General features: G+C 49.5%; 2 protein-coding genes across 2 annotated transcripts; both read left to right on the forward strand.

The window, feature by feature from the left end:
* Window positions 1–6038: 6038 nt before the first annotated feature.
* On the forward strand, window positions 6039–20096 carry Mxd4 (MAX dimerization protein 4). The gene is made up of 6 exons (XM_028758033.1): window positions 6039–6236; window positions 6318–6417; window positions 9477–9506; window positions 14963–15077; window positions 16196–16358; window positions 16848–20096. The coding sequence occupies exons 1-6, from the start codon at window positions 6173–6175 to the stop codon at window positions 17003–17005; spliced, it is 630 nt and encodes a 209-aa protein (XP_028613866.1). The 5' UTR covers window positions 6039–6172; the 3' UTR covers window positions 17006–20096.
* A 2104-nt stretch (window positions 20097–22200) lies between these two features.
* On the forward strand, window positions 22201–26553 carry Haus3 (HAUS augmin like complex subunit 3). Its single transcript, XM_028758296.1, is given in 3 exon segments — window positions 22201–25129; window positions 25557–26447; window positions 26450–26553. Coding segments are annotated over 2 exon segments (942 nt in total). The 5' UTR covers window positions 22201–25129; window positions 25557–25609.
* Window positions 26554–27241: the final 688 nt, after the last annotated feature.

Below are 27241 nucleotides of genomic sequence, written 5' to 3' on the forward strand. Positions count from 1 at the left end.
CTCTCTCTCTCTCTCTCTCTCTCTCTCTCTCTCTCTGTCTTTTTAAGGATTTTATTTATTTTATGTGTATGAGTATTCTGTAGCCATCTTTAGACACACCAGAAGAGGGCATCAGATCCCATTACAGATGGTTGTGAGCCACCATGTGATTGCTGGAAATTGAACTCAGGACCTCTGGAAGAGCAGTCAGTGCTCTTAACCGCTGAGCCATTTCTCCAGCCCCATGGCAGTAGGGTTCTCATTGGTATTAGCTACTCTCATAGCCCTGGGAAGGGACCCTCAGCAGTCTCTAAAATATCTACCCCATATTGCAGTGGCATGCAGGAGCCCATAGGTATGCAGGGACCAAACTGCCTACAGCTCTGCCTAAGAGAATCTGGCAAGCTGAGGATGGGTCTAAAGCAGAGGTTGCTATGCCTGGTCTTGGGAGATAGCATGAGTATAGGGAAGAGGAAGCCACTTCTAGCCTCATGTCTGGTGCATTAGCTACTTTTCTGTTGCTGAGATAAAAACACCATGACTGAGTCAGCTTACAGACGACAGTTGGTTTGGACTCAAGAGTTCCAGAGGAGTGAGTCCACCATCATGTGGAGGCATGGCAGAAATGGCAGGCATGGTGTCAGAATAGAACTCCAAGAATGTACATCCTTTATCACTGTATGAAGGGGAAAGAGAGAGAGAGAGAGAGAGAGAGAGAGAGAGAGAGAGAGAGAGAGAGAGAGAGAGAGAGAACTGGACAGGAATCAAGACTGTAAACTTTCAAAGCCCACCCCAGTAACATACAACACCCCAGTAACATGTACCTTTGTACAACAAGGTCATACCTCCTAGACCTTCCCAAACAATGCCACCATCTAGGGACCAAGTGTTCAAACATCTGAGACTATAGGAGACTGTCTCATTTAAATCACTGTAGAGTTGGGGACTGGAGAGATGGCGCAGTGGTTAAGAATACTGCTTGCCCTTCCAGAGGTCCTGAGTTCAATTCCCAGCAACCACATAGTGGCTCACAACCATCTGTAATGGGGTCTGATTCCCTTTCTGGTGTCTGAAGATGGCTACAGTGTATTCATATACATAAAATAAATAATTCTAAAAATAATCACTGTCGAGTCCCACTTTGTCACCTCCATAGGGGTCTTCTCAGTGCCCACAGAAATGCTTCTAGGGGTCCTACCCATGCATGTGAGATTTTAGAGGTCCCTGTGATACATATCCTCCTTGTTTGTGTCTCATTTGTATAGATAACTTGTCCCCAGTCCCTGTCTTCCTACCCCAAGGAGCCCAGGGTAGCCCTGGCTGTATCTTCACATCATTCTCAGCTGAGTCCTAGGCTACATGGAAAAAAAGCAACCATAAGCCAGACATATAGTGACCCTGGGTCATATGGCAAGACATGGTAATCTGAAGAACTTTTGGTGTCCTGTGGTAAGGACAGCTCTTGTGGCCAAGTGAAGCATGGATTTGAAGCCTGTCTCCTCTCCCTTCTCTGTTCTTAACCCAGCCAGAATTCTAGCTGCAGCCCCTAATTGTCACCAGGAGGCACTCCATGCCTCTTCAGGAAAGCTGTGTGTGTGTGTGGTGGGGTGCTTCCATGCAGGAATTATCCCATTGTAACTGGAATCCAAAGTCTAGACAGAATCCCAGCACAGATAGACCTAGTAGCCATGCCCTACTTTTCAAGATCCTGCAGATGGGTACAGGACCCAAAGGGGTCTATAGCTGGCACAGCAGTGGCAGACAGCAACGAAGCCATGTCCTGGAAGCTCTGGGAGGCCAGGAGGAAGAGTCAAGGCTAGAACTGGGTACTTTTCACAGGTGGGGTTTGGGTGGAGCTAACAGCATCCTTGATTAAGAGGTTCTATGGCCTCTGTGGGCGAGGTGCTGTTAGGATGTGCAGAGAAAGCTGGAGGAGGGCATAAGGATCTCAGGTCCCCTACTTCTGCCACCTCTATCACCAAAGCCTGCGCTCCTTCCCAGGCTCACAGGAAGCCTTGCTTGATAGCAGTGCTGACTCCCATCCGTAGTACATACACAGCAGAACACAGTCCCTTCAAGGAGGAGGACCCCACAGTCATTAGAATCCAGGGGCAGAGGCAGCCAGGCTGGGCCCTCCCTATTGTGGAGACCCCAAGACAGAGAGGGAGTGAATCCACCCACGTTCTTCATTTGTAGACTTTAAACAATTCTTTGGACCTTTGGAGCTACAAAATTCATAAGTTGTTAATCTATGCATGGCCTATTAATATAGTGGGGGAAACTTGTAATAAAAAAGTACCCCACAAATCATTCACAGATACAATGAACTATTTTACTTTAAATTTAAAAATATTAACATATTAGTTTCTATAGACAGTTAATTACATCTTGATGCATTTTGATTTTCCTGTCTTCCTTTTATATTCTGAACACAGTGTTTTCTTGCATGTCAAACTTTCTGGAAGGCCTCCAAGTGCTTGGAGACCAGGCCTGGTGCTTGTGACTGGCCAGCCCGGCAGCCTCAGCTCCACCCCAGATTCTGACCGGTTGTGGCTGGGTAACCCTGCCCCTATGGGCTCCATTTCCCCATGGGCGTGGCCAGGGCTTTGCAGTGCTTCATAGGAGTGCTGTACATATTCCTCCTGTTTCCAGGGCACTGCGTTGTATGGGAGCCTGCCATTGCCTAGGGTCTTTCATGCATCCTTCAATGTGTCACTAAGCCCTTCCAAATGCTAGAGGTTGTCACTCTTATTTTATAGTTAGGAAAACTGAGGCTTAGAAAGCCAAACTGTCATAGCTACATAGAATCCAGAATGGCTGTCAGGAAGGAACTCAAATGGAACCTCCATATAGTCCTTCCTGCTATAGGCACACAACTGGCCTTTGTGTGCAGGTAGCAGAGGCTTCTGGAAGACCGAGCTCATCATGGCTTTCTATGCTGGGCCTACCATCCTACAGATCCAGACCTCTCCTGTAGGAGCCACCCACTGAGGACCTGAGGAGAGGCAGGGCCAGGATTCTGACAAGTGGGCCAGGACATACGCAAAAAGGTATGCTAGACCTGATGGCTGTGGGTGTCTACTACAATGACTGAAGTGGCCAAAGGTAAGGGGGGAGCAGGGCCAGGGCCAGGTAATCAGAGTGGGAGGTGGAGTGGGCCTCACCAACCCTTCTACTCTGGCTGTGTGGGACACTCCCTGGTCCTAAGAATCCTGGCGAATGTTGCTATACCTGGACAGGAAGGTATAAGGGTGCTGTCTACTGTGAAACTGGTGATCCTGGTCCCAACAAAAGGAAGCCAGGGCTGAGTAAGTAGGAAAAGACCTAAGAGGTCACAAGGTTTCTTAGCACTGTGTTTGTGTGTGTGTGTGTGGGGGGGGTGGAGTGAGGAGGAATAAAAGAGCCCTTTCTCACACTTGACCAAAAGCTTTTTGGTCAATCCTCCATATGTCCTAGAAATTGGTGCTAGCCTCATTCCAAGTCAGAGAAACAGGGGTAGGGAGGCCAGCTAGGGAAAGGCCAGGTAGATCAAAGACTTGTTATCCCTGGTCATCTACCCAAACCTGGGGAGGCCCTATGTCCTTTCTCCTGGGTCATGCTGAGTTGCCATTTGTGAGGGAAGATAGCACTGAGGACTTGGGGGCAATGCAGTGCCAAAAGTGGAGGTGTCTTCCTTCTTACACACCACCTTGGACTCAGCAGTTTCCAACTGGGAAAGTCTGGGTTCCGTCTATACAAGGCACTGGCTTTCTCTGGATGGGCCTGCATGTCACAGTGACCTGTGATGAGAAAGATGGTCTTGGTTGGCCAGCCTGATGCCTCCTTTTCCCAAATCCTGGGAACTTTGGGACACAGATGCATACAGGCACTGCTGGTGCCCCTGGTCCCTCTGAAGGCCATGGGTGGAGAGACCCCTCTGGTCTACAGGGAACAAACTTGCCCTTTGTACTTGCAAGCCACTTCCTGTTCTGAGCAGTGGCTTCCAAATCTCCCCTGGGAAACCGGTTCATTCTGTAGCCTCCTTGAGCTGCAGGCTTGCTGTCCTGCCCCTGGGACTCCTCTACAGCCGACCTTCAGTTATCAGGTCACTCCTGCCCACTCCTCCCAGCTTTTGCATGTTCTCGGGATAGGGAGAGCACTTCTGGCACTGGAAAGTGCTTTGTCTTGGACACAGCTGGTGGGAGCTAGTGTCCTCAGTTGAGATTAAAAATTTCCCAGGCTAGGCGGCTATGGTCACCCTTGTGCTCCACTTCAGCACACTGGAACATCCCGTCCCAATAGCAGGAGGCAGCAGGCTGAGGAGGTCAGGCTTGCCCTAGCACTTGGAAGCAATTCACCAGCCTGCCAAAGCAAGTGTGCACCCTTCAAAATGCTGGGCCTCCATGCTGAGCTCAGGGACTCAAAGCTCAGCATTGAGCATGGGCCCCAATGCTGCAGAAAGGAGGATACTTTTCTCCTTTACAACTCTGGACAGCCCTACAGACTAGTTGGTTCTATCTGCCTTGGCCCTGGAATGACTGTGGGGCTGGTCTAAGAGCCACTTCAACCAACACTAAGGAGTTCTTTCAGTGTCTATACAGGACTGTTTATGGCAGTATAAGGTTCCCCTTCTGGTTTTTTTTTTTTTCAGGGCTCCATCGGAGCACCTGTTATTCTTAATCCTGCCCCACAGGTCAGACTTCTGCAGCTCACACCCAGGCTGGGAGGGAGGTGGCTCTGGTTTCCACATTCCCAGATTGTTAACAGCCCTGAGTGTGGGAGCACTAGTCTCCATTTTTCTATCTCAAGGGGACTGCACGTTTCCTTATCTGCATATTGGGCATGTGGAGATCCACAGGAAGTGTGTATAAGGCATCCACCTTGCTCCTAAAGTAAAGTTCAGTGATAATAAGTTTTGCGATTTGCTACAGTAGCCTCCTTCCATTTTAAGGCTGCTATCTAGCCACCTCATTTCCCACAGAACTCTCCAGCCTGCAGTTTTGTTCTCAACCTAGGATCAAGAGAGAGGATCAAGGGGTGGGAGGGGTAGGATACAGAGGATGGTGTTAGGACATCTTGAGCTGTCTGTCCCCCATGTATCTATAGGTCAGCCTGAGGGACCCGGGTCATTAGGGATTAGGGTGGCCAAGACAGCCAGGAGCTTACTGAAAAGCCAACCCTCTTGTCACCATAGCCTGGCTCTTGGAATGGCCCTACCCTCAGACCAAGCACTGCAAATAGACTGCATTACCGGATCCCTCTCGCTCAGTCGTGTCAGTAGATCTTGGTGCTTCTTCCTGAAGCCTGGTGACTTCCCTTTTCACTCCTGATAGCTGCTGATCCTGTCTACTTTGGGTCTGACATGAGAGGCTTTTAGATTCCAATGGTCTGCGTCCCTGTCCCCAAGTTTTAGCCTTCCCTGAAACCATTATTCATGCAGAGACAGGTGTTTGCAGTTCTTTTAGTGAGATCCCAGCTCCCGCCCCAATCAGGCCCCAAGCTCGGTCCTCCACGGAGCCTATGGTACAGCTGATTCCCAGCAACAGGTCGTTGCGCACGACACGCATGGGCACGACAAAGCGCCGGGGCGCGTGTCCGCAGCGCATCCTGCCTGGTGTCTCCCGAGACACGGTCCACGTCCTCCTGGCCCCCGCGTAGGCCGGGCATCAGTTCCACCGCACAGCGCTTCCTCTCGGCAACCCGTCCTGCCCGAGCGTCCTCATTGGCTCCACGCCCCGTCGCCGGCCATTGGTCCGCGGATCCAATTTACATAGACCGATCTGGCCCAATCAGTGTGCAATGCCTACTTAACATGCACGATGGCCGCCAGTCAGCGAACACTGGGGCTGGGCCACCACGTGCTGTTGCTAAGCTTGGGCTTCTAAATTGTTACTACTGGAGCCAGCCTATCCTAGCTAAGCTTCGCATCTGTCAACATTCTCAGCCCTGCCCGAGGCGTTTGTCCAGTCCCTATTGGCCAAGGGTGGCGAAGAACCCGCCCCCTAGGCCAGAGCGCCCGCACCTATTGGCTGCATCGACTGCTGCTCGACTTATGTGTCAATTTGAGGGCCTGAGGCGGAGGGTGGCGGCCCGGCGCTGGAGTCCGCGAGTCGGGCTGGTGTGCCGCCAGGCGCGGGGCGTGCGGCGAGCAGAGCCGGCAGGAGCGCGCCGGGCAGCCGCCGCCGCCGCCGCCGTCCCGTGCGCGGGCGGCAGGATGGAGCTGAACTCCCTGCTGCTGCTGTTGGAGGCGGCCGAGTACCTGGAGCGTAGGGACCGAGGTAGCCCGCGCCCCTTTGTGCCAGGGTGGGCGGGCGGCGGAGGGGGCACGGGGGCCGCTGACCGCACCGTCTGTCCCGCAGAGGCCGAGCACGGCTACGCCTCCGTGCTGCCCTTCGACGGCGACTTCGCCAGGAAGAAAACAAAGACGGCCGGCCTGGTGCGCAAGGCCCCGAACAACAGGTACCGCCCCCACCCCCCCACCTCCCACCCCCCCTCGCGTGCTGTGCCAAGCCAGCTCGGATCAGCCCCGTCCGAGTGTCCCCCGTCCTCTCCGCGTCCCCAGTGTAGTCCTGCGCGCACCCGGGCGGCCGGCCTGGAGGAGGTGCCGGCCCCGCCCGCGCGTCGCCATCTTCCCGCGGCCGCGCCTCCCCGCCGCCGTAAACAGTGCCACGCGTACAGCGGCCGCGCTCGCCTAGAGCCGTTCTGGACTTTTCCAGTCCGGAGAGGAGTTGTCAGTTGGTGCCGACCGCTACTCCCTCTTTTGGGCCAAATTGGGGACTCCTCCCTCCCTTGCACTTCTCAGAGCTGACTTTGCTCTTAGGCTCAGCACCTTATCCCCAGGAGCTTGGACAGAGATTTCTCCCTGGGTACCTACGGGTCGGTCGCAGCCTATTGACAAGGAAACGCCAACTACAAGCATAGGACTGGCTTTGTCGCGAAGAGCTGCACGGAGCTATTTCTCCTAAAAGCCCCAAGGCCCAACTACATTCTCTTTGCCTTGGCCTTGTGCTTGGAGGAAGCCCTGAAGCTGAGGTTTAGGTATGGCTAGGACTCATAAAGGTTCCACCTTCCTGGCTGCAGTAGGGACCATGGCACACCTGACAAAGTCTAGGGGCCAACTTGGCCCAGCTACTCCTGTGTGGTCAGTCTGAGAGCTTCCCTGGCAGGCTGGGGGCTTCAGGGCCCCTTGGCAGAGGGTATAGATCATTCCTGTGGCCTGTCTGTTCTTGGGAAACAGAGAGGCTGGCACAAGGACCCATTTCTGTGGTGTCCTAGGCCTGGCAAAGAACTGGTTGAATTACCAACCTCTGGTCTCCTGCTTTGGGCAGTTTGCAGAAGGACATAAGTGTGTTGGAGCCTCACCACCCCAAGCTTCCACAGTGAGATGGCCTGGCTCCAGCTTCTGTCTGCCCTAAACCCCAGGTTGGGAGCTCAGGTTCCTGTGGCATGGAGTACCCACAGCTGATAGGAATGGTAGCATTCCTGAGCTAAGGCCTGTAAAAAACTTCTGCCCATGTACACAAGTAAGCAATCTGACCCAGCCTTGTAAATGAAGCCTTATTTTGATCTCCATTTTTACAACTGAGGAAGCCAAGGCATAGACAGATTCAGTTACTTGTGTAGAGCCACTTAACCACCTCTACCCCCTGCTCCTGGATGAGGTCCTAGCCTTCCACCTTCAGCTGGGATGGAGAACTGGGTTCAGGGGCAGGGGATGCAAAGGGTCTCTCTGACTTGACTTGGGTGCACCTTCCCTAAAGCTTTCTTGGACAGAATGTACTCCCTCAAGGCCTAAAGCCTTAGGGGTGGCAGACATAGCCCTTCCCTCCCCAGTCATTGCTCAGAGGCTATTCTCAGCCAGCTCAATTGAGAAGCTGGGATTCCAGATGTGGAAGGGCAGTTCTGAACCTACTAGGCTTCTGTGTCCTGGCAAATTGAAGAATAGGCCTTGGTATACAGCAGGCTATGGTAAGAGATGGATAGGTCTCTAATGGCAGTGACTTCATGGGAGGGTGCCTGAGCCAGCCTTTGGAGTCAAGTTATTTGAGCATGTAAGCAGAGCAGCATCTCACACAACTATGGCCTCTCCTCAGGCACAGGTGCTTTTTAGAACTTGTGTGACAAGCTCCCCCACAGGATCTCTGGACTCAGGAAGAGTTCCAAGAAAGGCCAACCCCCTCTAGAGTGGCCCTCTAATCCATGATTGGCAGCTGGCAAGACAAGTATTAACCTCTGGTGCAGGAGGTGAGGGGGCGCCTCAATACTGAAGTCTCCTGCTGACCCTAGCCTGCTACACAAACCTGCAGAACCTCCAGACCCAGTCAGGCCGCTATTTGGAGAACTGAAAGACAGTTCTCCAGAGGCCATCGAAGAGTTTTTGCACTGCCTTCTTGGCTCTGGTTGGCCCATGGAGGGATTCTGAGGCTCTGGCCCAGCCCAAGCGACTAGCAGGTCTTGGAAGATCCCAGGAACTACACACGAGAGCCCAGGAAACAGCAGGGCCTGAGGGAAGATGGGTGAGCTTCTTGGCTTCAGTAGATGATGGGGCAGGTAGAGTGTGAACACTTTTTGGTACATGATCCCAGAGCCAAGCTCTAGAGCAGCAGAGGAAGGGACAGGTGGGCAGTGGCAGAGCACAGGGAGGGCCTTGGTCTGAGTGTGTCCTGAGCTTTCTGATCAGATGTGCAGCAGCCTGGGGACCTAGAAGCCCTTATTGATCTGTGGCATTTCCTTAGATTGAGAGAGTCAATCTCACTCAGGTTGGAAACCTGAGTAACACGTGTGGTGTTCAGTAGTCTGGTCTGGGTGAGTGGGCTTGGCCAGTGGGGTTTAAGCAGCCCCTGAGGCCACTGTTCCCAGGGAAGGTAAAGTTAGTCTCAGGGTGACATGTTCTACATAATTCAGCTCCTGAGAGAAGGGGGATTGGTCATCTTCTATGCCCTGCTATATACTTACAGACCCAGAAAACATGCCTTTCTTACAAATGCCCGTGTGAGTTGACTTGGCTTTAAAAGCTTTGTCCTGGGTATTCCTTTCTGCATGGCAGAGTGGCCGTGGGAGGACAGAAACATCTTGTCTCCTGAGGGCCTGGCCTTCGTGTCGCATGCTCCAACCTGCCATTGGCTCTCTGTGTGTGGCTTGTATTACTTAGAAGGACACAGCTGGCCTCAGAGAAAGGGGAGCAGAGAAGGAAGGTGGCTGGGCACCTGGGCATCCCCACCAGCTAGAGCCACCATAGCCCTCACTGGGTGGTCCGTGTGGCCCTGGGACCCTAAGATCTACTTGTATCTCTGTGCCTTGCCCCTTCCCCCCAATCCTCACAATTCAGTGTGAGGTTACCCAAGCCTTTGATAGGCAGTGGTATGGCTGCCCTAGCTCTCAGCATCCAGAAATATCCTGGACCTAGATCCTCCTAGCCACTGTGCGAGGGCTCCTAGCTCTCTACAAAGAGCCACTGTTATTTGTGCTCCTGTTGTTGGGCCTCGGAGTGAGCCCTGTCTTTCTATCTCTCTAAACAGGTCTTCACACAACGAACTAGAAAAGCACAGGTAAGTGGTACCCCCATTCCCATGTGAGCTACTGGGTATGACTTCCTCCCCAACTCCCATGCTGAAGGGGTACTTTTGCTGGCTGACCTGTGTGGGTCGCCAGGCTATGCTCTAGGCTCTGGAAAGGCCAGTTCTAGAGGGGACTAGGGTTTGTTCTCAGGCATTTTTGGATTGACAGGCAAGGACTGGGGTCAGGCCATATTCTTTGGTGTTTACCTTGGGGTCAAAACTGGATAGGTACCAAGGACTTGAAGCTCCTTGTGCTGGTAGCAGTCTGAATTGGCTCCCTGGAAGAGGACATGAGTGTGATTGGGTACGGAAACTTTGCTTCAGTTCTCAGTACCGTGGCCTTGGTAGGGATTCATCCCTTTTCCCCCTTACCTTTGTGGCTTTTGGTCTGTTTTCTAAGGAGCTGTGATGTTCTACATGACTGGAGCATCACAGGAGGACAGCAGGCCCAGGCTTTATCCCTGTACCTGGCTCTAGTCAGCCCCTGGCATGGCTGGTGGCCCATTTTCATCTTTCCTCTGCCTGTGGTGACAAGGTGTGGCTAAACCCTGGGAGTTGGGAGGTGAAGGAGGTACTTGTGGCTGCCAGCAGCAGCCTAAGTGGAAGTAGAGGTATTTTAGGCCAGGCAGCCCCATTAGCAGTAGGCTCCATGCCCCTGAGAGATAGTAGGCTCTGTCCTGACCTCTGCTTTTATTGATAAAGTGGACCAGTTCTGTCTTGCCTTCTTGGTGTTTGGGGTGGGGGTGGGGTACATAACTGCATCCTAGATGATCCCTTCTGGGTACACTGGGAAGGTCTGGAGCCTGGCCAGTTCTTTCCTTTTCCCCTCCCCCCTCCCCCATGTCTGCGCCCAGTGCAGCGCCAACTTCCGCTCTCCCGGGATTCAGGACTCTAGTTGGGGCGGGTGGCTGGGCAGGGACAGAACACCATGTTCCCTGAGGAGATGCATTTCCTGCAGTGGCTTGTGTGTTTGGGGGGGTTCCCAAGGGGCCAGGCCACATAGATGGAAGCCAGAATGAGGCAGGCTTGGGGTTGCTCCTAGGTCAGAAGAGATGAACCCTCCTTGTCCAGTCTCAGGCACAATGGCCTGACCTGTGTGAGGACTTCCTGGAAGCAGTGTTTGGAAGGACACCTGATAGTGAAGACAGATGAGGAGTGCCATTGAGGCAAGAATGGGTAGGAAGGGTAGTAAGCAACCTCTAGTGAGGATAAGGGTTGACCTCTGACCTCTGCAGACATCTGTTGACCTTAGTCTTGGTCTCTGCCATCCTCTACAAGCCTATAGTTAGACTGGGTCTCATGGAGACTCTTAATTTAAGACAGGATAAGATTTGCTGGGCATCCTGGGGCCCTCTGACTCCCAGCTCTCATCAGGCCCGACCCAGGGCAGGATCTTTCTACCTAGCTGATCGGGACGTAGATGTAGACAGCTTTGAGCAGTCCATAAGCCTGGGGCTTGGGCCCTGGTAAGGACATCAGTCACAGCTGGCTATAGATCGATGCCAGGTGTTCCTGGATGCTGGCTGAAGGAAGGCCTGTGTGTTGTCCCGAGGAAGGAAGGAAGGAAACACCTGGCTGGCTGCCCAGAAGGCCATAAGAGGCATTACCCTGGATGCTGCCTTCACTGTGTCTGTCAGAGAGACTCAAGTGGGCCTGTTGGACTTCCCCTTTTGGAGGTTAGAACAGTACCCACCCACCCTACCCACTACCCCTGTAGGTCAGTATTTCTGGTAGATTTGCCAAGGTGGCACTTGCTGCTGACCTCAGGGCCTGGCAACCCTCCTAGACTCAGCTCTAATCTTTGGTCCTTAGTACTGACGAGAGCTGTAAGTTTTCTTCCTGGCCCTTAGCACTCCTGGAATGTCTCAGTACATGAAATGTCAGAGGTTAGAGCTAAGCCCTTACCGAGGCCCCTAACCCTAATCCAGGTATAGAGATGGTTTTTCAAGCCTGCCATAGTACCCTTGGCATGCTCGTGCACAGCTGCCCACAAGTGCCTGATGCAGCCATGTGGAACCACACAAAAGACATGTTTGTTAGCAACAGTTAGAAGATGGTAATAAATAGAAAAGACTGAGGATTCCCTTTCCCCATCCCACTGCTGGGGTGGAATTTGCCAGTAACCTGGCCTGGAACCTATCTCTGCCATCCAGCCAGGACTTGGGCCCACATGTGCTAGGGGACCCTGGCATGAAGCCAAGGTTCCGCCCCCAGCTCTTAGGCCTTCCTTTGAGGAGTAGGGTTTTTAGTGAGACACTAGGTGTGGCAATGTTAAATGGCTGAGCTGTGAGGAGAAATGGGGCTGTTGCTGATAGAAATGCAGGAATTTCAGGGGAAGTTCTGCCTCCTGTAGAAGCACAGGGGTTTGACAAGTTTGGGATGCATAGGGCCAGCCATGAGTGTGTTGAGTCTAGTGTACTATAGTGACTTTAGGGAGGGTACAGTGAGAGCCCTGAGATCCCAGAGCATCCTAGACTCTATGACTATGATGCTCATAGTTGGGGGTGGGGAAGACCTTTCCCACATCCCCTCACTAACCACAGGCTCAGCCCAGGGTGTGCACTTTTCTGGGCTTGGGTTGGCATATTAGTTTTACATTGCTTGTGTATGGTCAGGTGACTTTTCTTTGTCTCTTGAAGAAAACCTTTTCCTAAAGTATTACTCATGTGCTTCCTGCACCCACCCAGAGACCTTATCCTTGGTTACCTGGAGGCCCCTGAGATGATAAGGGGCCTTTGTTACCCACTCTCCCTACCTGGAATCTTCACCCAATTCCATGTAAGTACTCCAGACCTGTGTCCATGTACCCATAGCCTCCCTGGCCTCAGAGCCTATAGAGGCCCACAGCCATCGGATCCCTGGTTCCCTCTGACCTGAGCACTGTTGAGCTGGGTCTTCAGATGCCCGGGGCTGGTTCTGTAGAACTCAGATTCCAGAAGTAGACTAGAAGTACTGTTGAGCGGTCTGAGGCAAAGAGGTGGTACTTCTCCCACAGGAGCTGTGACAGGTCCCTATGTGCCACTAAGCGAGTTCCAGCCACCTCTTTACATTCCATTTGGTACAAAGGAGAAAGCATCTGCTCATTTGTTTGCGTTTTTATTGCCTGGTTACTTGTGGGATGGGGTCTGTTTTCATGTTAGGTCTGCCCTTTGTCTTCTGCAACTCTGCTCATTGTTACACGGAGGCAGTGTTCTTTATTTTTGATGTGTATGAGCTCAAAATATCACTAATACTAACGTTTTGTCTTTTATATGTATTGCAAGTGCGTTCCTACTGTTATTTGTCTTTCAGCTGTGTTTCTTTCTTGTACAAACGTGTCTTTCTCTGATTGTAAAAGTAAATGTGGGGTTTTTAAAAGCATAGAAAAAACCTGGAAAATACAGAAGAGCACAAAGCTAAAGAAATAAACGTTGCCAGCCGCATCCCTGGAGATGCATGCTTCCTGTGCTTCATTGTGTTCTGTTGAGTCTCTTGTGTGCGTCTGCTCTTTTTATTTTTTAAACAAAAGTGGGTCACTTGTCACATATGTGGTTCTGTATCCTAATGTTTCCACTGAACACTCATGGACTGGAAAGGTAGATACACTGAAACAACAGTGTGGTCATCTCTAAAACAGGGAACTTGGGAATACTTTGTTTCTTGTCAATTTGTACTTTCTGTCAATTTCCAAGAAGCCATTGGTGCTGACATGATTAGTGGTTGTAGGAACTGGAATTACTATATAATAAGTACACCTGGTGAGAAGGGTTCACGGCCTGGGCCTACACCTGCCATATCCCAGAGCTGGCCTCAGAACAATGGAATCTGTCTCCGGGAGGCTCCACCTCTGTTCCCTAGCCCAGCTCTATTCTCTAGTCCCTTCAGTTCCTAGGGTTGGATGCTCACTGTGCTGGAAGTAATGAAGCTGAGATGTGGACTCTCTGGCATGGTAACCATGCATGCAGTAGCATGGAGCCAGGAGCCTGTCTGTGTATGGTGAGATTGAAGATCCTCTAGCCTTGTGACAGAATCTAGCTAGGGCTTACACAACTCTCACTCATACCCTGCCTCCTGGCTAAGCCCAGCCTCAGTCCTGTGTCTAAGTTCTTCCAAAGGTCTAACTCCAGTTCACTAAAAGGACCTCTAGGCCTCAGAGTGCTGGGTCAGGACGCTAGGTGAGAAAGTGCTTTGTCAGCAACGGGTGCAGTTTGAAAAGCATAATGGCCAGGGGTGGCACCCTACCCTCTGTGTATGTGACTGTTAACATCTCTCTACAGTTTCTTCCTGTTCCCAAGGGCCCCCTACTCTGTCCAAGAATTGGCTGTTCCTGCCTGCTGTCTTTCCAGAGTCTCTTTAGGTCTGAGGGAATCTGTGATATGCTTGGCCTCTGTGACTTGGGAACAGATAGAAGCTGTCAGCATGGTGCCACTCTTTTTTTTTTTTAATTGAAAATTGAATTTTTTTTCATACAATATATTCTACTCTTGGTTTCCCTTCCCATCTCCTCCCAGATCTTACCCAGCTCCCTACCCACCCAACTCCACACCTCCTTTTTCTCTGTCAGTACAAAACAGACAGGCAAATTTAAAAACAATAAAACACTGTTAAAGAAGGAGTATGTGTGGGTACAGGCCATGAGAGGCCAGTTGGGCAGCAGGCTAAATCCTCAAAAAAAAAAAAAACTGTCCCTCACCTGCCAGTTACACTTCTAAGAATCTGTCCAAAGCAAGCCATACTGACTTAGAAACCCACCTTGGCTTTCTATAGGGCCTGGCTAGCTCCATGATCGGGCATTACTTGGGCAGAACACTGGTTTCTTGCAGATACTGGTCAGGTGGAATGTGCAGACATAGCAGCAGTGCCTGTTATCATGATAGTGTCAGAGACAGCCTCTGGAGGTGAGCTTAGTTACTTTACCCCTTTAGCCCAGGCAGGGAAGCACTGCAGCATATGATGCATACTATGAATGCGGTTCCAGTTTTGTGAAAAAATAGATTCACACAAATGGATACAGGAACAGAAATCCAAAAAGATCAATTTCCAGTGAGACCACAGACTTCGCAGAGAGAGCTGGTCCTCAGCACCCCTTTATCCTTATCACCTCATGGTTTTGTGACAAGAATGAGTAGAGCACACTCTATAGGACAGAATAGGTGATACAGATATTTGTTCCCTGGGCTCTTGGGTCCTGTGGAATCATGTGGACACCATATCCACAAAGGTATCTGTGGCAGGCTGCTCCAGAGGGCAAGTATTATCTAGCCCAAGAGGGAATTCCTGGAGAGGGATCCAGATACTCCAGCTTTGAGGCAGAGTCTGGGCAATTCCCAGGCCAAAAGGCAGGCCTACAGCAGTGCAGAGGCCTGTGGAGGGCCCGGCTTGCCACTTTCCACCTTGCACCAGCCACATGAGCCATCGTTCTGTGAGATTTGCTGCCTAGCTTGATAGTCTGTCTCTGGCTCTTTCAGACGAGCTAAACTCAGGCTCTACTTGGAGCAGCTCAAGCAGCTGGTACCCCTGGGCCCTGACAGCACACGCCACACTACTCTGAGCCTCCTGAAGCGTGCTAAGATGCACATCAAGGTAAGCATGCTGTGTCTCATCAGTCACCCTGATGTCCCCCAGCCATCCCCACCCTTGGGCAACATTGGTTCAGAGGACCTGGAGGTGGGTGGTGGAGCCACCTAGCAGGTACGTGTCAGGAGCTTGTGGGGGGACCCAGTGGGAGCTGATTGGTGATGTGGAGGTTATGTGACTTGTGTTGGATTTTGTTGAGGGGTATTTGGCAGGGAGATGGTGTAATTGGCTGGACAGGCTAGACAGGTTAGAGATAGTTCTATATAACACTGGGCTATGGAAGGCCAGCTGCTAGAAGAAGAGGTGGAGTTGAGGGAGGAGCCAAGGGGGTCACTGCATGTCTTTGTAGACAGTCTGACTGGGAGTAGGCAACAGTTAAAGAGAGCGGGGGTTGGGAGGGGGTAGAGGCTTTTCTTGGGAGTTGGTGTGGCGTTACGCTGAGGGAGATATTACCCAAGCAATCCCTCAAGGCCTTCAGACTGAGATCTGCTTATTGGGTCAACCAGGGTTTCTTTCCCTTAAAGGGGCTCCTCCGCCTCCGAGGTGTGGACTTGCAGGTTGGATTCTAGTAGCTTTGAAAGAGTTATACCCAAGGCCTTGGGGTTTTAATAGAACAACAGTGTCTCAGGTGGGTCCACACAGGAGGGCTTAGGAAGGTGGGAAGGTCTGCCTTACAGGATACACCAGGCCTCCTTGCCAGCATTTTCTTCCTTACAATTTTCCTGCTGTTGTTCCATTCTCAGATGCAGCAGGTAGACTGGGGAAAGCCCAGTCTGAGGGCAGGTGGAGCTCTCATGAGTAGGGTTGGAGAGAGGCACCTGCCAAAGTTTGGATGATACTGTTTCAGGGTTTGAAAGCCCATGTGTTTCCACTTCCTGGGGCTGGCTAGCAGCACTGGGCATTCGATAGCGAGGCATCAGGCTGAGTGTGAAAGAGCAAGCTGAGTAACTGGTCACCTTGCTGCGGTGAGGAGGGGTATGTTAAGCCTTTGGCAGGGCACCTTGTGGCTCTGTCTAGCAGCCCATGTTATAGGTAAGCATCCTGCCTGTGAAGCTTCTGTGCTTATGCCCAAGGGAGCCTGCTCCTTCTTGTCTATGGGCTCACAGACCACCCTCTATCCCCAGAAACTGGAGGAGCAGGACCGCAGGGCACTGAGCATCAAGGAGCAGCTTCAGCGGGAACATCGCTTCCTAAAGAGACGTTTGGAGCAGCTATCAGTGCAGAGTGTAGAGCGTGTGCGCACTGACAGCACTGGTTCTGCTGTGTCCACAGATGACTCAGAGCAAGGTGAGTGCCCAGGCAAGCAAGGTAGGAGCTGGGCAGCCCAATCCTGGCCTCTGGGTGTAGGTATCTGCAACATTCCAGGGTAACAAGGAAGTGCCTAAGGTGGGATGGTGCTAGTGGTGACAAGGTGCCCATGCCACCTGAGCTAACTGCTGGCAGGACTACAGTCATCCCACAGCCTTGCACAAAGAAGGGATGAGATGAAGACAGTGAGGCACAGAGGCCATGATTGTGAAGGCACAGGGCTATGTGAGGCTGTGAGAGTGGATGACTCACCACAGGGCAACATGCTGCAGTATCTGGGTTCATAACCCAAGACTTTGTCTGGAAGCATCTTAGCATCTTCAACCTCAGGGCCCAAAGGACCTCCCTTATCTCCCCCCAACCCAGGCTCCACTTCCATAGAAGGGAACTGTGGGCTCTAACTCAGGAGCCTCAGGCTGGCTTCCCTGGAAGAGGCTGCCCTGACCCATCCTCTCTCTGTTCTCTCAGAGGTGGATATAGAGGGCATGGAGTTTGGCCCTGGGGAGCTGGACAGTGTTGGCAGCAGCAGTGATGCCGATGACCACTACAGCCTACAGAGCAGTGGCTGCAGCGACAGCAGCTATGGGCACCCTTGCAGGCGGCCTGGCTGCCCTGGCCTTTCGTAGGCTCCATGTCCTTTGCTTCTTGGCCCACCTGCCTGCTCACCTAGCCAAGCGTCTCAGCCTTCCAATCCTCCCTTGACTGAAGCCAGCCTCGTCATGGGCCTACTGCTGTGCCATTCTCGAAGCTACAGCTGCTGCCTGGTCTGCCTGCCTCTGCCTGCCCACCCTTTGGTCAGGACTCAAGTTGCCTGCCCCTTCTCCGCAGGGCAAGACCCCATGCAGGGAAGCAGGGTCAGGCTCTCGTATCCTGGAGCCCAGCGTAGCCACCCACAATCTGTTCTCAGATTCCTAATCATTCCAGAAGTATTAAATATCATTTCTACAAATCTCGGAAGGATCCGTGTAGGAGCCTTAATGACCACAATGGGGAGCTTGAACCCCAACATCGGATCCCAGGAGAGAGGAGTGGACTGAGGAAGGAAGGAAGGAAGGAAGAAAGGAAGGAAGGGAGGCAGGAAGGTGTTGCTGTCCGTCTATCCATCTATCCATCTACTTGTTGGTCCACATGATCTTCTGAGGTGTCGACAGAGGGATCTATGAAGGGCAGGACTTGGATGAGCATCTGGTGGGTGGCCTCCTTTTCCATGGTGTCAGGAACCATGGGGATGCTCCTGGGGTCTGGCTGGACCACCTCAAACCAAGTTGGGTGGCTTCTGCTCTTTTAGGACCATCAGATGTATACACACATGCCTAGGCTCACACCCACAAGCACAAATACACATGGACGTCTGAGAATGTATGTCTTGGGATAGTTGGCCTGAGGTCACTTGGAAATGGTGGCCCCTAACCTGTTCCTGACTCTCACCCAGGCCCCTTCTCACCTGGGCCAGTCCAGATGGCTCTGCCTGCTCTGCACAGGAAATAGACAGGGCTTTTTTTCTTGGCAGGGGACTGGAATAAGCTGGGTGGCAAGCTGAAACCACTGGGTCCTCCAAGCTTTCTCAACTTCCTTTCTTAAGAAAAGAAAAAAAAAAAGAAAAAAAAAGTGTGACAGGGAGCTCCCAGAAGGGGCCTCATGAGCCCTGCCCAGGGCAGCCTCAGCTGGCAGAGGCTTTACCCAAAACACAAAAAGAAACATTTTTAAAAAGAGAAAAAAGCTCTGAAGACTCGCCAAGGGACTTGAGTGTGTGCCGCCTCTATTTCCTGTATGAGATTTTTGTACTCTATTTTCCTAGCCATTGTTGTGTCCTTGTTTGCTGACGGGTGGGAGTGACCCAGCATCTCAGGGACCCATCCTCTGTCACATTGTCATAGTGTGCCTTGTGTTCCCTGTCTCACTCCACCCACTGCCACCAGCATGCCCCTGTGGCTTATGGGATGCGCCAGGCCTCCTGGTAGGTGCCCCCTTCACTGCTTTCCTACAGGTAGCCCCTCCCAGCAGCTGCATCCTCCTGGGAAGGACATGTACATGCCTGTGTGGCTCCCACGGCTGATTCCTGTATTCTGCAGGGCTATGACCTGGCCTCCAATGGTGCCTCCATGGTAACTGGCACTGTGACTGTGCTTGAAAGTTCGGGACAGCAGGCCTGTTAGCATAGGGCCTTATCTCTGGACTTGGGCAAGGGCCTGGAGTGTCAGCCATGGGCAGCTTATAAATATAGCAGTTCTGGAAGTAGTACGAGCCTGGCCAGGAGGCTTCTGTTGGCCTTTCAGAACTAGACCTTCTTTCTAGGGGCACCACACAGCAATATTTGGGTAGTGGCCATGGGCTAGCCCACATCAGCACCTGCCACCTCCTCTGGTGCATTTGTAAACGATTTCCAAACTGTGGGGAAAATTCTTGTTTATCTTCAGTCATGCCAGTGAGCATCCTAGGGTGGGTGACCTCCTGATAGCAGAATAAGGTTCCTGGAAACAACTCTGGCATAGAACCTGTTCTTTGGGGACTCAAAATGACAAGTGGACAGCAGGCCTGGGTAGGAGTCCCTGGAATAGAAAGATAGCCAACATCTTAGTAAGCTGGTTCTAACTACATTTTCTGCTCAACTCGGGGCTTCAGTGTCTGCCTGAGCATGTCCCCCAGGCATTTGTCTTGAGCACACCCACCCTTAGCACAGAAGAGAGCTCTGTTTAAAGGCTTTGCTTCAGGGCCCCAGAACTCCAGGGCTCCTGATATGTCCTGAATTCTTATATCATCCACTCCCTGCTCCATCTCCAGCACCTCAGATTCTGCTTCCACCCCTGCCAGCAGAGTCCACTCCTGGTGACCAGATTGGCCCCCTTGGCTGAATTTTGTGGCAGCTCAGCCCTTTGCCTTTTTAGGCTATGGATCCCATGTAGCCTGGGAGTTGGCCTCCTCAGTCACCCAGGGGTGCTAGCCAGCTGCCCCTCCCACTAGCAGGCATGTGAGGGGTGGTCCATAGGCATGGGGGCTGGTGCTAAGAGTTACATATGTATTACTCGCTCTCCTGCTCTCTGCCATTTGCACAGTATGGCCATTACTGGTAGCCATGGGATTCAGCCAAGGCTACTGTGTGTCTGTAGAAGAAAGCTGGACCAAAATAGCTGCTGCTGTGCCCTCCACCTGTACCTGTCCATGGGAGCCATATGGTGCTCTACAACAGAGTCTGGAACTCCAGGCTCAGGCTTGGGCCTCTTTACTAGGAGGTGATCCAGACGCACCAGACCCACCATCTGCTGCAGGCCCACCTGGTCTAGCAGGAGAGGACACAGACGTTTTTGTCTCTATATGGGCCCTAGGCCTGCCTCTGTATTTCTAACCTGCAGGTGCTTGAGCTTGCCATTCTAGGCAGATGGAGTTGTGCACCAAACTGTGGCTGGACAGCCCCTACCCTTCTGTGTGCCCCAAGCCTTCCCTGCCTCTGGTGGGTCAGTTAGCCTCTCACCCCTTGTGCCTGCACAGAGGGTCTTGATCCCAGGCCAGCAACCAAGTTCTCAGGCCTCTAAACTAGGGCACTAGGGCAGGTTCCGTGCCAGAGTCAGGGGCTACACAAGGGGCCTGGTGCCAGTGCAGTGGGTGAGTTATGAGACCTGAGCTGCAGACTGGAATGGGACCCCATCCCACCTGTCTAACAGATGGGGCTGTGCTGTGTCATTCTGTCATTGTAATATAAATACAGATTTTTATACCTCATTTCTGGTTTCTAGTTCTTTCTGTCTCTCTGCTCTGCTCCTTTCACTCTAGCTTCAGTTAGAGGGACTGACTCACTGGAGCCAGGGTCGTCCTGGCCCTTAGGAATCAACCTTCACATGTCCATGAACTCCATTTCCCGGGAAGCTGGCCAGATCCATAGGTCCATAGCCTCTGTGTGATGGCTTGGGTGGAAGTACCATACAGCCTACTCTATGCTAGGTGTTCTTGTCACTGGAACTAGGACATTGTGGGCACAAAGATAGCTCAGTCCTTAAGGGTATTATGCTGGCCTTCTGCAGAGAAGTTGCTGGGTCTCCAGATTACACTTCAAGGACCCCTCCTTGGGTCCATCCCAGCATCCTTAAGCTGACCCAGGCCTAGCTTCTGCCCTCACGACCTATACTGATGAGGAAGTGTGGAAGTGTGGGCAGCTGTGTTTCAGTGCTAGCATGGGGATTTAGGGTTCTGAACTGCCCTCAGGGCAGCTGTAAGGTTGTTAGAACACACACTGAAAACAGGAGAGTGTCACTGAGACTCCACTGTCTACAGGGAGGCTCCAACCCATTGGCAGGAGTCCTGGTTCTGGTTCTTGGAGGACTCAATGTCCTCCCAGACAGATGAGTACACTAAGACTTTTCCTTCAAGGATTTGCCACCTTGAATACCGTAGAAGGCATGGATCAGGACTTCCAGAGGGCATGATGTTACCACACTGAATCCTCTGTAGAACCTGTTGGAGATGGCCTAGTGGTACTTGCTAGAAAGTTTTAAAGTGGAACCATGAAACCTGGGGAGGGATTAGTCCCCCCTAGCAGGCAACAATCAGCTCTGGATTCTTGAAATGTGTATCCCTGCCTTCTCTGCCTTCTGTTAGGTACAGGGTAAGGGAAGGGCAGCCTTAGAGACAGCTGAATTTAACACAGAGAGAAAAAGGAGTTTTCTGATGTGAACACAATTGGAACCTCAGAATTGGTATGATTTAGGTGTTGATGTCAATGTGAACATTTAAATTCCAAACTGTTTTTTTAGTCTTCCTTGCTACTGCTTCCTATTGGGAGCAGTGGGTGCCATGATCTGTGTTAAACACTGCATAATTAGCACCTACTACAGTCTTGCAGGGTCCATCTCATGGGTAGGAAATTCAAAGCTATGGCACTCCTTCCATAGCTTTTCTATCCCCACTCACACAGAGCCTATCTCTATATCCCTCCATGTTTGCCCCTATCTGAGACCCCTGCATGAATCCTAACCCTTGCTAGAGTGGTTCCAAGATGGCCTTTCTGCTGCTCCTCCTTTTCCTCCCCAGAGTTAACCTCAGATGCCTGCTGTCTCCTGTCCTTCACCTCAACCCAGCCTACGTTCTACTCAGCTTTGTCCTTACAATCTCATTTTGGATCTCACGGTTAGTTCAAGCCCAGCTGCCTTTGCAAGTGGTCCCAAGTCCTTTGTCCCTTTTCCTCTTTTGTCCCTTTACACACTTTTGCTGAGATGATGGCTGTATAAATTAGAGGCTGGGCTAATCTGGACTAACTGCTAGTGGGACATTTTATGTCGTCTTCTTTTCCCAATCTTTAGCCAGAAAGTTAGGGCACAGGAACTCTGGATTGTTCTAGAGTTAGGCCACTAGCCTGGGAAGGGAGGTGCAGGCAAGGATGGGCTCTCATCCCAGTTCCTCCTCAACTGATCAAGCCTCGCAGGCAACATGAGGTCCTGGACCCCTAAACTCTCCCAGGCCACTTGCTACCAGCTTCCAGCTCCAAAGACCCCTGTCTCTACTCACCACTATTGTGATCCCTTCCTAGTGGTGAAGACCCAAATGCTTCTGGATTTCGTACTGAGTTTTCATCTTCATCACTTGAGTCTTAATACAATGAAAAGCAAATCTCCCCTCCCCCAACTCTATGGTCTTAAGAAAAGTCAATTTTCTTCTGGAAGAACAAGACCAATAGGAGGAAGCTGCCAGTCCACATCTCACTGGCTGATGGCCCCCCAGGGTTCTGCCAGCTCCTGGGGGCTCCCTTGCCTTTACCCATTCCTGAATTGCCCAGTACCAGGTTTCTCAGACCTTTTATGACTTAAAACAATTTTTTTTTTTGCAGAATCAAGCTAACACCTGTCTGAGGCTGTCACTCTCCTCTCTGTGTTGTCTGGAGAATAGATCTCTTCACTTCCATTAAACTGCATCCAAAACCAACCTTTAACGTCACAATTGTATACAAAGTTTTAAAACTGTCTGAAAAGATACTATATAAAAAACAAATAATTTCTAATATTGATGACAGGAGAGTAAGGCCAACAGAGAAGACTCATGGTCCTGCAGTTAGGTTTGTTTCGTCTATTACACTCCCACAGGCTTGCTTAGGAACGATCAGCTCCTCAGTCCCCTTTACCTTTTGACCCCACTAAAACCACAACTGATTTTGAGTAGAAGAGAGCAAGCTTGTCTTGGACATAAGTTTAACATACTTGCCTTCTTAAATTTCTAATCCAATCCCAAGAAAACTTTCCAGTTCTGTATAATTAACCCCATTGTGTTTGCTGTTAGTACTCAGGGGGCTGCTCCTGTTCTAATCTTTTATGTTTTTATGGCTTCTTACGGCCTTACAAACACCTTTCAAACAAATAACTGTGGTCAGCAATTCAAGATGGAGGGCTGGGGGCCAGAAGTCACTAAGAAGGTCCCAAGAGTTCCAGGTTGTGCCTGGGGGGAACCTTATCCTGAAGAGTAGCGCTTTGTCTTTCTGGCATCTTTAATTCTGTCTCCTCCAAGCTCTTCCGCACAGTCTATAAATATCCTCCAGTTCCTCCCACTTTAAAACAAAACAACACCAAAAATCCTCTCAGCCTTGCATTCTCACCCCCTCATCTTGTGTCATTTGGCTCTTTTTCTCTCAGTCTTTGCCACCTCAGCAAAATTTCCTGAAAGCATGCCTGCACTTCCTCTGGCCAACACCAGCTCCCTGCTGAGCCCCTACCGCCAGTTTGGTATCTGGGGTCCTCCTGGGCCAATCCTCTGATTTCCTAACCCCATTAGGCACCATTCTGAGAACTTTTCCCCTGTACTGTTTGTTTTTTATTTACTTTCAGGTTTTATTGACTTTCAAAAGGAGTATAAAAGTTAGATAAGAATTAATAGTAAGGGTTGGGGATTTAGCTCAGTGGTAGAGCGCTTACCTAGCAAGTACAAGGCCCTGGGTTCGGTCCTCAGCTCTGGAAAAAAAAAAGAATTAATAGTAAATGTCTTCCACTCAAATTTAAATGATCTGCCTAGAATATTAGTTTTTCTCTCTTTGAAAACGTTAATAGCTGGGCATGGTAATTCATACCTGTGACCCCAGCACTTGGGAGATGCTAAAGTAGGAGGATCTTGAGTTCAATCCCAGCCTGGGGCATGAAGCAAATACTTGTCTCACAAAACAAGCCTGGGGAAAATGATCCAGAAAGAATTCTACCTAGTAGTAACTAGACTAGAACCATGTCTGAAACATCACCCTATTTGTGACTGGAGGAGGGGAGTACTATTTTTTAATGATCATAGCCCAGACCTTATATGTCATTTTACAAGAGATTAGTAAGTTGCAAATGCTGTCTGATAGAAAAAAATGAACAGATTATGACCCATACAGACAAGTTGCTACCAATGCTAACTGTAACTCCAAAGGTCAGTTTTCTGGGACCATAGGACATTAACTAGGCTTGCATCAGACTTAGCCTTAGTTCAGCATTCTGTCTTTCATTGAATGAGGGCTGGCATCCTAGCATCCTCAGAATATCTGTACTTCTGAGTTGAATGCATTACAAAACTAATGTACTTTACACCTTGATATTTTGAGGATGGGATCTTGGAGAAAGTCAGCTTTTGCTTGGAAGTCATCGAGGCCTTGGGAGTTAAATGATTTTTGCTAAATAACCATTGTAAAAGATTCCATAGCTAACAATCCTACTCTGCAAGAGACCTGATAGGGACCCAGCTACTGACCTTGTTATTAGCAACTCGTTGGGTCACCCTACCGGGGTAGTGGTGGTGGTAAGAGCTTTTAGGGTAGGAGAGATGTGTTTGGCCTCAGGCTTCCGGTCCCCTAGTAGTGTCAAAGACTGCAAACCATATTTAGGACAGGAGGCCTAACTGAACTAGACAGGCCTGAATGGTTGTAGCAGCCTGCAGCCGGAAGAGACCCAGACTCCAACTCCAGGGCGGGGGCGAGGACAGAGTCTCTAGTGAGAAAACCAATCCTCTTGAGCCTAGCGGGAAAGGTCGGCGAGGGATAGAGGCAGGGTTAAAGGGGAGGAGCGTCTGGCAGGAGAACCAATCACTTTGCCCTGGCTCCTTGAAGGGGGCTGGTCAGCGGCTCCTCCTTCTCCTTCTCTGGGATACCCCGCCCTCTGCTCAAACATTACGGGTATTGTAATCTGCGCGTGCGTATTCCAGCATTCCCGTGAGGCACTGCGGCGCGCGCGGTTGGATCCCGGCGGATGGCAGTGCCAGGGGCTTCCTGAGGTAAGGGGCTTGCGTTCCGGACTGGCGGGGCCGCTGCTACCCTCCTACAGCCTACGTGAGGCCGTTGGGCCCCGGCGTGGGGTGTGCGGAGAGGCTGAGGCTTCGTGCCGGGAGTTGGAGTGGAGGTGCTTGGCCGGTCATCCGGCTGGAGTTGGCTGAAACTCAAGGCCTTAATCGTATTAGGCAAACGTTAAACCTGAAATATACCCTTATCTGTTATCCATCTTTTAAAAACAGCAATTCGGTACTTTTGTGGGTATGTTTTATTAGAGCTCTTAAGTGTAGGTACTCAGAAACAAACAAAAACCAACCCAGAAATGTTGCTACCTGAGTGTGAAACGTCGTGATTTTAAAACTTGCCATTGTCACTAACCTTCGTTTGGCTCAAATCGTGGTTCATTGTGCTCTGGTCAAAATAAAACTTTTTACTTGATGACTGATGGGTACTGAAACTTGTCAACTTGTCCTGGTTTCTCTGCATTAGGCTGGTTATATCTATAGATCGAGTCCTTTGAACCTAATGGACGCTGATTGAGGTAAGTATTTCAAACTCTTCCTTAGAAAGTTAGGCATATTTCTTTCTCCTAACTAGAAATGACAGGGGAAAACAACTATTTTACAAAATGTAGTTTATTTTAAGTAATTTTATCATTGGAAAAAGTCAGGTTTTTAAATTGTTATATCTTCATTAATTAGATTCTTCATTACTGTTGTAATGTCTTATGCAACACCCTGATTGCTTCTGTTTTTCTTTGTTTTCGTCAGATATTGCACCTTCATCTATCTGCCTTTCACTTAAGTAGCCTGCTTATGTCATCTGATAAAATTATCTGTATATTTAAAATGCATTTGACTTGTTTGCGGTCTAATACTTGTGTTCTTCCCTCCACTAGGAAAACACACAGATTGTATGTTTTTCTTTCTTTTATGGACTTAAACATGTTTTTTTCTGTTTGAACTTAGTTTTCAGAAACCATAGATTCCTATCAAATATAAAAAACAGGAGTAGTTAAACCATGAGTTGTGGAAATGAGTTTGTGGAAACACTGAAAAAGATTGGTTATCCCAAAGCTGATATTCTTAATGGAGAAGATTTTGACTGGCTGTTTGAGGCTGTTGAAGATGAGTCATTTTTGAAATGGTTTTGTGGGAATGTGAATGAACAGAATATATTGTCTGAAAAAGAATTGGAAGCTTTCAGCGATCTTCATCGATCAGGCAAGCCCATCCTAGAAGGAGCAGCATTGGTTGACGTTCTTAGAACCTGTAAAACTTTTGATTTGAAAACATGTGAAGTGGATGACAAAGAAATACAGAAATTAGAGGATGAGGTTCAAACGCTGCAGAAATTAAATAACTCAAAAATTCAGCGACAGAATAAATACCAGTTAATGGCTTCTGAAACTAGCTACAAGTCTCTGGCATTAAATGCTAAACAAGAGGAAGCCACCAAGAAGCTGAAACAAAAACAATGGTTCCTAAATACTGTGAATACTAAACTCAGTAATGAGCTTAAGGTTCTTACTGATAGAATTAATAATTTGATGATATTCTTTAGAAATTCTAATTTAAGTGAAAGGACAAATCCAATGGTGTTTTTATCTCAGTTTTCCTTGGGAAAATATATAAGCCAAGAAGAGCAGAGCACAGCAGCCTTAACCTTATATACAAAAAAGCAATTCTTTCAGGGTATACATGAAGTAGTTGAAAGTTCAAATGAAGAGGATTTTCAACTTTTAGATATACAAACACCATCTATTTGTGAAAATGAAAAAATCCTTGGGGAGCGACGACTGGAGATGGTTAGACTGCAGATGGCATGCATCTGTGCTCAACGACAGATCATATACTTGAAAGAAGTAATTTGAGCATGAAGTCAAGTATAAAATTGGCAGAAGAGAATCTTCATAGACTAACCAATGAGGTAAACATAACAAATAAGACTGAATCCATATTGTAATTATTAGAAATACAGAGGTTAATATTGCTATTTTAGGAAAGGAATCTAATTTTAATTTTATGTTTGCTTAGTACTTATTTGCAGTATGTGTTTAATACCAATATATTATTAATCAGATTACTAGAATTTAGTAATTTTATCCTCAGTCATATTACTGAGCTAATTTTTGATAAAAATACCTTAATTTGCATTATGAATTTGAAAATTGTGTCATTTCAAATACAGATTAAACTGGAGTTTTTGTTTTATGTTATATACCAAAGAAACTACTTGCTTGACTATGAGTATTCTGCCTTGCTTCCTCTAACAAGAAGATGGTATTAAGTCCAGGATTTAGAGAATGAATCTCTCTTTTTACTTGAGAATATGCAGATATATTGCAGTTGTTCATCTGCACTCTTCAGAAGCTTGTTTTCTTGATAATACAACCACTAGATAGTTGAATAAAAATGTAGAGGTTTCTCAATCAATACAGAATCTCACAAATCTGCTATCATCAGTTCATGGACTAAGAAAATACTACATAATTTTAAGAAAAACTAAAATCTTCATTTGTTATGAGTAATATACTTTTTAAAGTTATGATTAAGATAATGATGAGATCTAGTTTGTTATCCATTATCGTATACATATATAGTGTAAAAGCACTGAAGTTCAGTAGTTTATGCTGGCTTTTCTCTCGACTTAG

The sequence above is a fragment of the Grammomys surdaster genome, unplaced genomic scaffold (genome assembly GCF_004785775.1).
Source record: "Grammomys surdaster isolate TR1022 unplaced genomic scaffold, NIH_TR_1.0 126187, whole genome shotgun sequence".
NCBI classification, from domain to species: domain Eukaryota; kingdom Metazoa; phylum Chordata; class Mammalia; order Rodentia; family Muridae; genus Grammomys; species Grammomys surdaster.